The 16,414-nt window shown below is 49.2% G+C and overlaps 1 protein-coding gene across 1 annotated transcript; it reads right to left on the minus strand.

Annotated features, from left to right (window-relative positions):
* Positions 1-565: 565 nt before the first annotated feature.
* On the minus strand, positions 566-3,781 carry LOC118531665 (tubulin beta-2B chain). Its single transcript, XM_036085821.2, has 4 exons — positions 3,599-3,781; positions 2,642-2,750; positions 2,247-2,357; positions 566-1,891 (listed from the first exon to the last, which is right to left on the minus strand). The coding sequence occupies exons 1-4, from the start codon at positions 3,653-3,655 to the stop codon at positions 831-833; spliced, it is 1,338 nt and encodes a 445-aa protein (XP_035941714.1). The 5' UTR covers positions 3,656-3,781; the 3' UTR covers positions 566-830.
* Between the last annotated feature and the right edge of the window lie 12,633 nt (positions 3,782-16,414).

Raw genomic sequence — 16,414 nt, forward strand, 5'->3', positions numbered from 1 at the left:
AAGAGGCAGCAGAACAGTGTTACTATCATCATAAGATGTGTGAAGAAAGAAAAAAAGGGAATAATCTACATCCGTTTGAAGATATATGGAATATTTCTTCAAGGATGCTGGAGAGATAACAGTGCTAAGAATGGTTGCCCTCCAGGGAGGAAAACATTAGCAAGGAACACAGGAGGAAGAGAGTTCCTTTCCACTCTCTATCCTTTAGAACGTGTGCTGCATGCAGGTAGTAACTATTAAAAAAAAAAATTTTTTTTTTGTAAAGAAGTAAAAACATAGGATTTCTACATGAAATTACACTTAGTCTGCTTTCAAGGAGGCATCCTTTCAACTAATAAAATATTTAAGGGCATTTACAAATTCGCATTGATGTCCCATTTTATATTGGATATGACTGTGGTTGGCTCAGTTTTACCACACGGACAGAGTAAATTCATTTGAACTTTTACCTCTCCCTTCTCTTTTCTAGAGGAAGAATTTAATATAATGTGTTCTGAAAGTTAACAGGCAAAACCATTATAAAGAAGCCAATAAAGAGAAGAAGGAGACAGAAGAGAAGACACTGTTAGGACACAAACGTTTATGTGATTTTAGCCATTACAACAGTAGTTCAGAAATATCTCAAATGTTACATTGATGTCATCAATAATACAAAAAGAAAAAAAACCCCAAATGACAGGCAACAGTGAAGAGCACCAGAGACCCAGCGCACACACCTAGAGAAGACCATGCTTCTTTCCTTCAACTGCCAAGAGATTTTCACCACTAAGCCCCCCTCCCCCGTGCTTTCCTTCTCCTCGACTTTCCCTAACCTGCTTTCAATTGTGACTTTAAGCCTCATCCTCGCCCTCCTCCTCCTCGAACTCCCCCTGTTCGTCGGCCGTGGCGTCCTGGTACTGCTGGTACTCGGACACCAGGTCGTTCATGTTGCTCTCGGCCTCGGTGAACTCCATCTCATCCATGCCCTCGCCCGTGTACCAGTGCAGGAAGGCCTTGCGCCGGAACATGGCCGTGAACTGCTCCGAGATGCGCTTGAACAGCTCCTGGATGGCCGTGCTGTTGCCGATGAAGGTGGCCGACATCTTGAGGCCGCGCGGCGGGATGTCGCACACGGCCGTCTTCACGTTGTTGGGGATCCACTCGACGAAGTAGCTGCTGTTCTTGTTCTGCACGTTGAGCATCTGCTCGTCCACCTCCTTCATGGACATGCGGCCGCGGAAGATGGCGGCCACGGTCAGGTAGCGGCCGTGGCGCGGGTCGCAGGCGGCCATCATGTTCTTGGAGTCGAACATCTGCTGCGTGAGCTCGGGCACGGTGAGCGCGCGGTACTGCTGGCTGCCGCGGCTGGTGAGCGGCGCGAAGCCGGGCATGAAGAAGTGCAGGCGCGGGAAGGGCACCATGTTCACGGCCAGCTTGCGCAGGTCGGCGTTCAGCTGGCCCGGGAAGCGCAGGCAGGTGGTGACGCCGCTCATGGTGGCCGACACCAGGTGGTTGAGGTCTCCGTACGTGGGGGTGGTCAGTTTCAGGGTGCGGAAGCAGATGTCGTACAGGGCCTCGTTGTCGATGCAGTAGGTCTCATCGGTGTTCTCCACCAGCTGGTGCACCGACAGGGTGGCGTTGTAGGGCTCGACCACCGTGTCGGACACCTTGGGCGAGGGCATGACGCTGAAGGTGTTCATGATGCGGTCTGGGTACTCCTCCCGGATCTTGCTGATGAGCAGCGTGCCCATCCCGGACCCCGTGCCGCCCCCCAGAGAGTGGGTCAGCTGGAAGCCCTGCAGACAGTCACAGCTTTCTGACTCCTTCCTCACCACGTCCAGGACCGAGTCCACGAGTTCGGCTCCCTCTGTGTAGTGGCCCTTCGCCCAGTTGTTGCCCGCACCACTCTGGCCTGCCAGAAGGAGAGACTTCATAAGGCACTGATGACTGGATTAAATTCTTTTTACCTTAAACCCCTTAATATAGATCAATAAGTCAGTGTTCAGATAAGATTATCTCAGATTACCACCCAAATGGCCAGACATTAAAATATTTGGTTATGGATATAACTATAAACAAGGAAGGCTAGGAATACCTGGCTATTAAAGGTTGAAAGGCAAATTTGTTTTAGCTTATATTAAGACTGAATGGGCACACAATGGGATGTTCTTCATTCAGTACTTTCCCTTAGGGGGTCATACCCCTCCACCCCGAGCTGTACAGTGTCAAATGAGCCTCCCCTGCCATCAGCCATGTCAGTCACTCACCAAACACGAAGTTGTCGGGCCTGAAAATCTGGCCGAATGGTCCAGACCTAACCGAGTCCATGGTGCCCGGCTCCAGGTCCACCAGGATGGCCCGAGGTACGTATTTGTTACCTGCAGGGAACACAGCTGGACTTAGATGTGCAGGCAGAGAGCTCTAAAGAGAAAGGCTCCCCTCCCTTTTGCAGGCACTACTGTTGTCCCCAAACAAAGAAGGACACAGAACCGATCAGATTCTCAAAGGCTTTGGTTGTGAACCGCCCACTGAAATCTTGCAGTGAAAGAGTGGGAATTCTAAATCCGCTAGTCCACTCTCCCCTGGGGCCACACTCCTGGAGTTAGTCCTGGGGACAGGAGAGTAAAAAATTGAAGGAGGGGAGGGATGGTAAGGCAATTACCAGTGGCTTCATTGTAGTACACATTGATTCTCTCCAGCTGCAAATCACTGTCTCCATGGTAACTGCCAGTGGGGTCGATCCCATGCTCATCACTGATGACCTCCCAAAACTAAGACACAGAAAAAGTTTGCATTTAGCCATGCCCGACCCCTCAAAGAGAGACCGAGTCTCACAATGAAAAGCCCTCGACTCAGTTCCAAAAACCCGAACTTTCAGGCAGCTGACCCGGCTCCGCCGCAAGACTTGTATTGTGCAGGGTCAGAAAGTTGAAATTGGGCGTTTCCCCGGCGAACAGCTGCGGGCGGCAGGAGGCGGGGGTCTCTTCGGGTGGCGGGGCGGGGGGTGGGGTGGGGTTGGAGCAGCAAAAGCTGCGGGCTCGCGCGGCCGCCGCTCAGAGTCGCAGCTGCGGGAGGCGGGAGGCGGGAGGCGGGAGGCGGCGGGCGGCGGGCGCGCAGGGACTCCCAGCGGCGCGGAAGGGGTGGGCTGGGAGCAGGGACCGGAGGAACGGAAGGAGGGTGGTTTGAGATTCAAAGCACGTCCAGAGACCTCAAGACAATCGCTCTCCTCCCCTCCCCCACAGCTCGACTGGGGTTCTAGCGGGTAAAACCACTTCTCCCCGTGTCCTGGCCCCTCCCGTAAACCCGCGCGCACAGCCTTGGGGACACACCCGCGCCTTCTCCAGGCAAGCTTGTCTGGCCAAGTGAGGAGCAAGGAGAAAGCGGGGAACAAGGAGTGGCCGGGATTCCAATTGAGTTACAGCAAAAATGAAAGCGAACTTCCTCCCCACCTCCAAGTCGTCTCCGAGCCCACGCCCTACAAGGCCGCACAAAGCTGCCGGGAAGGTCTGTGCTTGGGGAGCCCCGGCCCTGCTCAGGTCGAGGCTCGAGCCGAGGAACTCCGAGGGGCTACAGGCCAGGGCGCCCCCCCCCCGGACCCCGCCCCTCCCGGAGCGCCCACCTTGGCGCCGATCTGGTTGCCGCACTGGCCCGCCTGGATGTGCACGATCTCACGCATGGTGCTAGCGAGCTTCTTCTGGCCCTGGTCGGCGTCTGATCAGTCTGTCCGTCCTCCCTTAAACACCCACTGCGGGGTCACCGGCAATGCGATCGGGAACCGACTGTCTGAGAGCGGCGGCCCAGCGGACTCAGCCTTTTATGCAAGGAGGGTGGGGCGGCGCGCGTAGGCCGCGCCCCCAGCCCGAGTGCCCCAGTCCCCTTCGAGCTAGAGCTCTCCAGGCCCCGCTGACGTAATGCTCCGAGCCCCAAGGACCATCCTGGGGGCTGGACATTGGGCCCGCAGCCAATCAGCACAGGCTTGCGGACCGGGCGAGGAGTGGGGGTTTGGGGTAGTAGGGTGGAGGCGTGGGCATTGTCTAGGACTTGGGGCGGGGGAGGTGGAAGAGCTGGGGACTGAGAATTGGGGGTAGGTGAAGGAGCTGAGGGCGGGAGGGTGGCGAAGCGAGGGCGACCCCTGGGGCAGGCCGGTGGTGGGGGGAGAGCTGGTACTGGATGGGGGGAGCAGGGAGACTGGAGCAGGTGGAGAGGCCCTCAGGTGCGCTGTGCGCGGGGTGCTGGCAGGTGGAAGGGTAGAGGGGGGCGTAGGTCTCACTGCCAGCGCTGATTGAGGCGCCTCCTCGGCCAACGGCCGGAGATCCCTAAGCTACCCGTCCCTCGTGAGACCACTGCCTCTTTCCCCAACCCTAGAAGCCAGCGACTGTCCAGCCGCCGAACCCTGGTCACACAGAGCCTTGGGAGGACAGGCGAGCCCAGGAGAAAATCGTGTGTGATCAGGCTGTGGGGTCTGAAGAGCCGTGACCCCGGACCCCAAAGCCCAGGAACCCCAGGGGGCCCTGCGCCCTGCCCCCAGCATCCGCCTGCTCTCTTTTGTCTCTGTCAAGGACTCCTTGCTCCCTCTACTGCGGTTGCTGCATCCTGGGGTGGGGCAGCCTCCGCGCCCCCTCCAGCCCCATCCGACTCTCTCCAAGAGTCCCCAGCTCTCTGGCTGGTACCAAAGACCCCTCCACCTCGCGGGCTGGCTTTTTGTTCCTCCGGAGTGGGTGGGGTGGGTGTGGCTGTCCGCGCACGGGTACTGTCCAGCGGTCAGAACGAGGGTGGGGTCCGGGGGGCGGGGCTGCGGCAGAACAAAGGGCTCACAAATGTGTGGGATACCTCCCACGGCTGAGTTTTAAAAATCACACCCCCGGCGCTCTCCCTCTCTGGGTTTGGTTCATCTATTGTCCAGGAAGGAAATGGGTTCCGTGGGTGATCATGGCCCACCACACCGCTAACACTCTTCTCTTTCATCAGGTGCCGGACCCTGCGGCGGCCACGAGGTCCCCAACCTTCGTGCTGCTGATGGGGGTGAGGGACACGCCTAAAAACTGCGGCAGAGCGAGGGAGCAGCCACCCGAGACCCTGACGCGCACAGAGCGCGTGCGCAGACTCGGAGCACTGACACTCAAATCCACAGTTTCTAGGTGGTCGGAGGAGATGATCTCTTTGTTACTCTTCGTGTGTCTGTGTGTGAGGGGGGGATGGGGAGAGGGTGCTCAACCTGCTTGCGTTCAAGGGTGGGAGCGGAAAGGGTGGCTGAAATGTTCACTACCGACCTGGAACCTGGCCCCTGCAATTCCGTGGGTGAAACGCCCTTCCCCCTCTCGACTCGGGACGGGTCTTCTGCGAGGTGACGTGACCCCTTTTCATCCTCTGGCGAGAGGGGCCGAATGACCCGGGTTCCCGTGGGGGAGTGGAGCCTGCAGCTGTTGAGTGAGACCCTCCCAGAACTATCAGCAAGCTGTCACCGCCTTTCTTTCCCGCTGGGAGGTGAAAGGGGGGCTTTCAACTCAATTCCAGTGCACAAAGAGAAACCCAGAGAACAAAAGCCCAGCCTCCCCCAAACACCCATGACGCCCAGACTGAACCTTCGGGGCAGAATTCCCCGGACGCGGCTCCCCTTCGTGGGGTTGGGATGGGGTCGGGCGAGAGGCAGAGGAGCAGAAGGTCCGCCCACAGGCCCCACTTGAGGGTTCCAAGGACCCAGGACCCCGAGTTTCTAATCCAGCTCCTACAGACGCAGAAACGTCGAGGGTGAACGATTCCCAAGGTCCCACGGCAAATTAAAAACGGGGCTCAGGCTGGAATCCCGTCTTCCAGGCACCCCAGCCCTCGGGGAGGGTGACCACGTTCAGGTCGAAAGAGCTGTGGCTGGTGACAGCACCCGGACCTGGGGATGGCGGCTCCGGTGGGAGCGAGCCGTGCGGGAAGGCCCCCACTGGGGCTGCACCCGCGCTCTGTGTAGACGCGCGCCCAGCAATGAGCGCCTGGCTGCCAGCGCCAAGGGGCAACCCTGGCGCGCTGCCCTCCAGGGGATCTGCTCCAGGCCGGGAAATTTGAGCCGGCCGCCAGCCTCCCTCACCTAATGGTTTATTTTCTCAGCTTCGGTTTCAGAGCCAGATTGCCACGGAGTGTCGGGTGAAAACGCGAGTGCGAGATTATGTGGATAAAAGGGCCCTTTCCTCTCGGGTTTATTTTAGGGGAGAATGCTTGGGATAGGGTGAGGCTGGAACTCACTCTTCTGAAAGCCCGGATGCCCTCCCTTTCATACATCTGCGGGTACTGTCGCTCACCCCAGCCTCTGCGGAGCCGGCACTCTTGTTAAGGGCTTTAGGCCTCTCCATTGCCCCCCTTCCCAATTTGGAATTATGCTGTTACACATTTTTATTTTCGCAAAAGCTGATTTTGGGTCGGAAGGCTGAACGTTGATGACAGCCAAATCTTTCCCCGATCTTTCCATTTATCTGCTAATCCTTATCATCTTTATTCCGTACAGCTCCTGAGGGGAGGCTGGTAAGGGGCCTCCAAAGCATAAATAGATCCGGCCTCAGTTGGGTCCTCCAACATTTCTTTTTGTGAATTATACACAGTTCTTCTCCACCTCGGTCATTGTATACCAGATGTGAAAGGTGTCAGGACAATATATTTCACCATCACTTACAGGCTATTAGCTTTAATGATGTACCAATATTCCTAAAATTTCCCTTTCCCAGACAGTTGTAGAAATAACGCAGCGTAAAATAAAATCCAACATTTATTCTATGCATAACAGATTAGGTGGCTGAGGTGAGTGAGATACCCCTGAAGCTATTAAAGTTGTATTTGCTCTCACAATATTCAGAGTATTTTCAATGGCAAATTCTCAAGTGATTTTGCATTTCTCTATGATTACACACAGAGTCATTGTTTTAATTAATTGAAGTCTGATAGGGAGCATTGTACTGCTGATTTGGTAGTAAATTTTTAAAGCATTATTTTTTTAAAGCAAGATTTTTTTTTTTTTTAACACACTTACTGAAATTACAAGACCTCTAGCTTTCGGATTTCCCTGCTGCCTGCCTGCATTCACCACTTGATACGTAGCCCAAGCCCGGGTAGCCTGACAGCCTACTCCGCGGCGAGCCGCAAGCGGTTTCCTAGGCAACCGACACTTGGCCAATGAATGAAGAGGAATTGAAAGAGGCTGCCAATCCATCATTATTTCCTTTTTTCACTCTTCTCAATACTCTCCAGCTAGAAATATTGGAAAGCTACCAATCCTAACACCGACGTAAAGGAGTCGAATGCCCAGAGGAAGGGGTCGCAGCCCCATAGTGTGACTGTGGCGAAGGAGATGGTGCACGGGCTTCCTGGGCCCCACCGAGACCTCTGCTTTCTCAGCTTTGTCACTCTCTCTGTTTCTATGCCACTGTCCTCCGCCTTTCCTCTCCCAGGCCTTCCCCTCCCCCGATGAGAAGCTAGCAGGTCCCAGCTGAGCTGCCCTGGTGCTCTTTAGTCCAAGGGTTGCCGGGCTGTGAGTCTCAGAGCCCCTGTCCTTCCGAGGTCGTGGGGCTCCGGGGGGAGCAGCCGGCCCAGGTAACAAAAGACTAGAATGAGCAGGGAAAATTCTGAGTCCGTGACTGCAGGGCAGTGCGGAAATATTTGCTTTTGTTCCTCGGTAAGGCTGGCTGTTTTTCCGTTGCCTGCGTTCGAATTTGAGTTCAAATGGCCTCAGTCCAGGCGGAGTGCTGAGCTTTCACCGAAGAGATTTGCCTTCTTTGTCAAACAAATGGGCAGAGGGGGTAGAACCCGGCTTTCCAAGGCACCGCCTCCCTAGTGTAAACCGGCTCTCCTCCCCCACAGTATCAGTGATCTGTAAGATCCTCGGGCTGGGGGAGGGCAAGCCAGAGAATGCTTGGTCTGGGAATCCTAGGTAAATGGCATTTCACCATACAGAGCCAGATGGTGTAGAAAACAGAAACAGAGGAATAGAAAGTACCCTTACATGGGAACATTACAAAATGCTAAGATTGACAGGGCGCCTCTTGCTAGGTGCAGTCCGTGAAATCAACAAATTTATAAATAAATCCCTTATAAAATGAATTGAGTACACACACGCAGATAGGCTTCCGGAGCCATTTTCAGAGTTAGTGCCAGACAGCTGTGGGGTAAGGTGATTGCAGGTCTGCCACCCCAACTTAGAGGCTGTTCCATTAGCAGGGGCTGCTCACGAAGGTCTAGGCAGTGCTCCGTTGCTCTTCTACTTCTGCTCTTAGACCTTTGCTTGCCGTTTAAATAAAATTAAAACTATATTGAGGGGCATCTGGGTGACTCAGTTGGTGAAGCCTCCGACTCTTGATCTCAGCTCAGGTCTTGGTCTTGGGGTCATGAGTTCAGTCCCTGTGTTTGGCTCCACGATGGGCATGGAGCCTACTTAAAAACAAACAAAACAAAACAAAACACCCTGTGTATTCAGATAGATAGATACACACATACCTATGGTAACACTCTTTGTCTCCTGGATTGAGATGCCTGGTGGATATTAATATGTCTTCATTGAAGAAAGAAACAGGGCAGCTTCTGAACAGGAACTCTTAAGGGCTTGACATGCCCAGCCCACTTGTGAGTGCCACCACATATCTGTGGTACATTTTCAAGAAAATAATGCATTAAGGGAACCTCTGGGAAAACTCTCTACCTCTTTCAAAATAACCCCGTAGAAAGGAAACTTATTAAAAGAGACTGTTTTTCACATATACCCAGAAAATTGAAAGCAGAATTTCAAAGAGATCATGTTCACAGCAACATTATATACAACAGCTAAAAGGTGGAAGAACTCAAGTGTTCATCGACAGATGAAATAAAATGTGGCATACACATACAATGGAATATCACTCAGCCTTTAAAAAAAAGGAAATCCTGACATAACATGGAGGAACTTTGAAGATATTAGGCTAAGGAAATAAACCAGCTATCAGAAGACAAATGTTATATGATTTCATGTATATGAGGTCCCTAGAATAGTCAAATTCATAGAGTCAGAAAGAATGGTGGGGGAAAAAAAAGAAAAAAGAAAGAATGGTGGTCACCAGGGGCTGAGAGGAAGGGATAATGGGGAGTTCGTGTTTAATGGGGACAGAGTTTCAGTTTTGCAAGATGAAAAGAGCTCTGGAGATGGATGGTGGTGATGGTTGCACAGCATTTAGAGAATGTACTTAATGCCACTGAATTTACACTTAATAATGGCCTAGATGGCAAGTGTTGTGTTTTGTGCATTTTACCACAATTAGAAATGAAAAAAAAAAATTAGGATTAATTCTTAGTATCTCCTAAATATTAAGTGGTATTTTTTTGTCTTGGTTTTAGTATAGTGCTCTAAGTTTCTCAGTAAAAGGTAGATAATGATAGATAGATAGATAGATAGATAGATAGATAGATAGATAGATGATAGATAGATAGGTAGGTAGATATTCTTAAAACCAATGTCAATATCATCATTTATCTCTCCTCCTTTTTCAGGTGAACTGAGGAGTCTGGGCCCTGGAGCCTGGACCCAGCCAGACTGGAACGAGTCACCGAAGGTTCTTGGTCTTGTCACAAGAATGAATTCAAGGACAGAATGAATTCAAGGACGCATGACTAACAGAAGCAGGAAAGTTTATTAAAGTAAAAGGTACACTACAGGGCTCCAGCTGGAGAGAGAGTTGCTCACCTTGGGGGTTGGTTTCCTATCTTTTATTGATAGTTGTTAACCAGGGGGCAGAATATTCATTACTTGGGGCAGGAAGCAGGGAGGGTTTCATTGCTTTTTCTTCCTAATTTGGTCAGGGGTTTCCTGTCATCACATCCGCCATCTTGGGCCTGCCTCGTTTGATTGCCTTGGGGAGTGCTGGCAGGACAGGCCTCTGACCTTCCCAATAGCTGGCCACGACTTCCTTGTTGCTGACTCCCTGCCACCCCCCATCCTGTTAGAGCCTATATAGCTGCCTACTCTAACATTTCCCTGGGCCAATTTACCACTGAAAGTGATGTCAGAGACAACCAAACTAGTAATTGGACCATGGAATTTCTTCACTCATACATCTCCACTGACACCCTATAGCTTGTAGTGTCTGGTCCAAATTCTTAACATAGAATTCAGGTCCTTTGAATCTGGGTGTGATCCACCTTTCCAGGGTTACCAGCCACCCCTCCACCTAGACACAGTACATTCCAGGAGACTTGGACTTGCCCATTGCTCTCTTTTCTAGGCTATGTTCTCTGAGTCCCTGAGTCTCTGCTCATACTGTTCCCTCAATCTGCAAGGAGCCTCTCCTTTTCTTCCTCTGTTGACATTTCATTCATTCTTCATGACGCAGCTCAACTATCTGTGATCTGTCCCCCCAGTTGCCAGGAACAATGAACTGCCTATGCTATGCACACCCAGAAGTTTTTTCCTACACCTACTACAGGTTCTGCATTTATTACATGAAAGCAGTGGTCACCAAGCTTTTCCAATAAAAAAAGAAAAGTTGAGCATACATTCCCAATATATGTATATTTATTTATCATAAACTATATATGTGTATTTTTATAAGCCAGTATTTCAAGGTGTATATACTTAGTATGAGATACATCATTAATGATACCAGATGTTAAGATTTCAAATACACTTTTCTAGAACTTTCCATCTTATTTTGGTTAACATCTTGCCATACTTGAGTTCCTCATGGTTTTCTGACCTGGCAGTGGGCCTGACTAAGAGCTTGTAGAAGCAGCAGAGTGTCAGCTCTGCTATTTCCTTATGTGTCTGCATCATTAATATCATTCTTCACTTTGCAACTTCTTTGCTGTAGTGTTTTAAGCCTCTTGTCCATTTGTGAGGATCAGTGGAGCAAAATCTAGATAATACGATCAGTAAACCCACTGTCAATTTCTCTTTTATGGACCTCCCTTTCCAAGGACTGATGCACAACATGTGACCAGAAGACAGAAGCATCCTGTGAGGACACCAGTGTCATCTTTAACTATTTAAAGAGTAACTTATTTTTCTAGGAAATAAGTATAAAAAGGAGTTCTCATAGTTTCTCTTCACATTACAAAAGATGCTCTTGCCTGTCCCACTCTGACCTTCAGATTAGATTAGAGTAAGTTCCATAGATGCCTCAGTTTCCCACTGGTTTGTGACTCCTTGATGGCAGGGACCATACCATGTCTTATTAACCTTTGTATCTCCCACATTGCCTGGAACTAAGTATAGGCAAACAACAACTAGTCCTTGAGTAAATAAAATACCTCAAATAGAGTAGACGGCCACCAGAAAAAGCCTGGTTCTTTCTTTCTTTCTTTTTTTTTTTTTTTAAGATTTTATTTATTTATTTGTCAGAGAGAGAGGTAGAGACAGCACAAGCAGGGGGAGTGGCAGGCAGAGGGAGAAGCAGGCTCTCCGCTGAGCAAGGAGCCGGGTACAGGACTCCATCCCAGGACCCTGGGATCATGACCTGAGCCGTAGGCAGACGCTTAACCGACTGAGCCACCCAGGAGTCCCAACCTGGTTATTTCTAACTTGAAACAAGAGCAGGTTATGCTGCAGGTAAGTAGTAAGAAACTGTCCTTCTCCTTCTTCATCATTACCTCCTAGCCCACCCAGGTTAAGTCCCATCCTTCTCAGACTCTGCTGTTCCAGCTGGATGGTGGACACTGTTCCAGAAAATGGGGCCTTCTCTGGAATGATCTTTTAATTCCCTCCAAGCAGCTGCCCAATCCTTCTCTTGCATTTGCACCCTCTCTTATCCACATTGGTAATGCATGACTGACATTCCTGGGGAAGACCACCTAATAGGGCAGAAAGGAAGGAGAGAAGGAGCTCAGTTTTTAAAAAACAGCATTGATTGATGATTGTGTCTTCTTTCTCAGCATATAAATCAGGGGACTTAATCACACAGCTATCTTCATGAGCAGGTTTGGAGATGAAAGAACAAAGTGGGTTTTCCCCCTCCCGAAAGGGGGAGGGAAAACAAAAATGCAAATCCCATCTTTTGTGAACTTAGGTGAAAGATGAAACAGTCAATAGCAACTTTCTAGACCTTACTGGTAAAGAAAGAGTCCTTCGGCCAACCCAGAAAAAGATCAAGTCATTCATAAAGGTAGAAAAAATACAGTTGTCCCAGACTTTTCCAAACAATATTCAAAGCTGAAAGATAAGAGAACAATTCTTATAAAAATTTCAAAGACAGTATGTCCCAATATTTGTGTATTCAGTTACACTGCCTTTTAATTTTAAAGGTAACAGATATTTTTGAACATGGAAGAGCTAAAGAAATATAGTATCTGTGAGTCATTTTGTAGGAAAAGAAGGGGATCCCAGAGAATGTAGAAATTGATCTTAGAAAGGTTGGCTTTCTGGTAGCTTGTGACCTAAGAGATGGTGAACAGTACCTCTGAATATAGCCTAGAAACAAACATGGCAATCCTTCAGATGGGGGAAGTTCGGCTCCTTCAGTGAAGGATGTTGGAAATGCTACTCCAAGATGCTGGTGGTGACCCTGGCCGAGGGCCTGAGGCTGCCATACCTTCAAGTCCCCTGCAAACTGGAATTATTACCACCTCACAGGGAATTGGTTGTTGACCAGTTTATTCTCGAAGCTCCTTCTGCCACAAGGAGCAGAAGAGATCAAGTGATGGAACAGGAGACTGCCACAGACGGTCAAAAAGATCATGTGACAAAATAAATCCTTAACAAATCGTAAGATTTCAGATAGAAGATCAAAGCAACAAAGGCACCTTTGGAAGAACTCAGTAGGCAAAGTAAGAGTCTGTCTGAGGTGAGTGGCTTCAATGACATGGTCAGAGGGCTTGAAGAAAGGAATCACATTGCAGCAGAAAATCTGCTTCTTTGACAACTAAAGACAAATGCTGTGTAGAGAAACAGGACAAGCTATTGGGAAGTCGAAACTCTACAGAAACATCACGTTTTTACAGGGAATTTTGTAAAACTTTCAGAGGCAAAAGTACGCTGTAATGAAGCTAAACTGGCAAAGAAAAGATGTTGTCTAAACTCCACCAGGCTTAAGAAGAAAATGACTAAATTTAAGAGAAATATGGAGCAGTTATTGTGGAAAGATGACTGGAATAAGGAACACTCTGGGCTCAGCAGACTAACAATATTATACGGGAACTCTTAGAAAGACTTCTAAGAAGACTTGCTCACAGAGGGAAGGAAATTAAAACTTTAAATTATTACATTGTGCGGTTGAAACAGAGGCAGATCACTGGAGTGGGATTTTTTTTTTTTAATCAGAGAAGGAGGAAGATGAAGGGCTCATAGACAAATCTTTGCTAAGTCCTTTGTTGTCAACATGAGCTGACTGGTGAGGGGTCATCTAAGCATGCCATGTGGCCACAATTCTGCTGGAAACCAAAGCACAGCATCGGAAAGTGCAGATCCTTATGACCTCTAGCTAGAGAAATCCATGGTTCTGAAAAAGCAGCTGATTCATGACTGGTATGAATAGGAAAAGAAACAACGGAAGTTACCAGCTGCAGAAGAAGTGAAAACTTACAAGCAGGGGAATGAAGACATGTTGAATGAATTATGGCCAACAGAGACATCTGATAAAACCCCAGACTGTTCTTCATGGTGAGAAACTCATGACAGCTGGCCCACTGCCCTCGCTGGAGTGGTAGGGGAAATATGCTGGCCTGGGAGAGAAATTCATGCAGCTAAACCAGGATGCCCAGAGAGAAATTCTCTCCACCCTGCTCCTCTGGGGCACCCACTGAACTGAGGCACACACAAGCTCTGCCCCGCACCCACATGGATGATGTATCCATAGCTCTGACTTTCTCTTCTCTTATGGAAGAGATATGCCTGAGATGATCAGTGGATGGTCCTGGGGGAATCATAGGAAGTTTCTAGAACAAACTTTCCTAGGACATGGGCTCCAAGAGCCTTCATCAAGAAACCCAAGAAACCTCTTCCCTTTTACAGTGATGAGTTTCAAAGGTAATGCTGGTGTCAGAGTGCCTGGATTTTCAATGGGAAGATGCCCATGGAGTCCCCTTGGACACCTCGTCCCTGCAGGTGGCTTCTGGGCTTCTGTGACCTCTTCCACATCTCATTCCTGCGGGGCTTCTCCTCAAGACTTAGAGAATATCACACACTCAAAGCAGGCTTTCCCATGGACTTAAGGAGATGTCTTCCGGCCCTGAAGAGAGGCCACCTCTTAGAATCGAGGCCCTCACATACTCTTCTTCTGACCTGAGAAGACCACTCCACCTGCAGCCCATCCCAGGACAAGGGACAATTCGTCTCCACCTTTTGCAAGATTCAGGAATGTCTTCAGGCTCCAAACCTGACCCTCTTACCATGGCTGGTCATAGGACAACTCACAGGCCTCTCTCAGACCTTCACCACGACAATGAACAGACTGTTGGAAACATCCCTTAGGCTTCAACCCATTTCCATTGTACTATTTTTATTGGATTTTTTATTTGCTTAGGCTGCCCTAAACAAATCGTGCATTTTGAGCCACAAATAAAGAAGACCCTGAAGTTATAGCTGTCGGCGCTATGATCCAACCGTTTTGTTTGGGTTACTATAATTTGAGTAACTGGCAAAGTAGTATAAACATTATGAAAACATTACAAAAATGAAATAACTTTAATAAATATTTTTAAAGTTCAGAAATGTCACGGTACTGGAAAATGGAGGAAGAAAACCTTACTGTAATTGGAAGTGTGGTGAGGAGGTCCTCTCCTCTACTAGTGTCCTCACTCAGGAAACAAGGGGCCTGGGGTGCCACCACCCATGACTCATTCCTTTATACCAGTTGTTGCCTTGATCTGAGAAATGGTTTGACATCACATGTGCTCAGACCTGACAGTGGTAACACATGGCCACTTTAAAGGTGGATGAACTTCCGTGACCCAGTTTTCCTCAGGATCAGAAGAACCCAGGGAGTGTAGGTTAGGCCACAGTGGGAGGTGAGGTAGGGAAAACTTGATTCTAGGTGTAGGACCAAGTGTGATATACTGGTGCTTTTCCTAGGTGGGCAGAGGAAAAAGGCCTGGTAGGCTTTCCAAGGAAAATGGGATGGCGCCATTCTCCTCCTCTAAGTGAACCAGGAAACCCATGGTAAGACCTTTAGGGCCTTTGGAAGCACGGTTGACCCTGGAACCCCACAGCACGTGTTTGAACTGTGGGGGTCCACTTACATGTGGATTTTTTCCCCTAATAAATACAGTGCAGTACTCTCAATAGATTTTCTCTTCCTTAGAATTTTCTGAATAACGTTTTCTTCTGTCTAGCTTAGTTTATTGTAAGAATGCAGTATATAATACATGGGACAAACAAAATACGTGTTAATCGATTGTTTATGATATTGGTAAGGCTTCCAGTAGCTATTAGTCGTTAAGTTTTCTGGGAGTCCTTAACCCCTGTGCTGTTCAAGGGCCAACTGCATTGTGTTCTGGCTGGGCACACCCAGTCCATCTTTAAAACATTACAGGCCACTAGGTTCGTCCAACAAATATTTACTGTGTGCCAAGCAGTGTTCTGGGCACGAAGGACAGCAGTGCGTGAATCAGCCATAAATCCCCACCCTCCTGGGACTAGCACTGCACTTAGCTTTGCCAACTTTCTTCCTTATTTCCTTTCTCCTTCGTTAGTGTTTTTCATCCCATTTTGATGCTTTTCCATATCTTCTTCTTTTCTCTGCTAAGTAACGTGGGTGATGAGAGGGAGTAATTAAAGGTTACAAGGGACGTAGGTGGCATTGTAATAACACCATGTCTGGGACAGCTGATGACACAGGGGCAGTCAGGGTTATCCAATCTCCCTGCTGCTATCGGTAAGGACAGGGTTCCAGCCTCTAATCTGGCTTCCCTTCCTCCCCCACCCCCACTGCTCTGTTCCACCCCCCCCCTTCTCTATCTGAATGACCTTAGATTACCTGGTAGAGGAAAATGAAGTGACTGATCCTGGGATTTCATCGAAAACAAAGAAACAAACCGTCAGCCTAAAAATTGGTGTCAACAGCACTCCCCACCACCACCCAAAAAATTACTCCTTTATTGAATAGCTGAAGGCAGGACAGAGTGAAGTTTCAATGTTTTTTTTTTTTTTTTTTTAAGATTTTATTTATTTATTCATGAGAGACAGAGAGAGACAGAGACAGAGGCAGAGGGAGAAGCAGGCTCCCCGTGGAGCAGGGAGCCCGATGCGGGACTCGATCCCAGGACCCTGGGATCACGACCTGAGCCGAAGGCAGACGCTTAACCGACTGAGCCACCCAGGCGTCCCTGAAGTTTCAATGTTAAATGAATTCCGCCCGCTGGGCTCTTCCACAGGTCAGATCACACAGAAAGACAAAGGTGAATCTACTTTCCCAGGCACACTTACTCATTGTCAGCTTAGCCCGTGGAAGCTTTTTTTGGGAGGAAGGTCTTATCAGGCAACGATTTTTACAGTGACAAATTGATT

This window comes from Halichoerus grypus, chromosome 9, assembly GCF_964656455.1.
Source record: "Halichoerus grypus chromosome 9, mHalGry1.hap1.1, whole genome shotgun sequence".
In the NCBI taxonomy this organism is placed as follows: Eukaryota; Metazoa; Chordata; class Mammalia; order Carnivora; family Phocidae; genus Halichoerus; species Halichoerus grypus.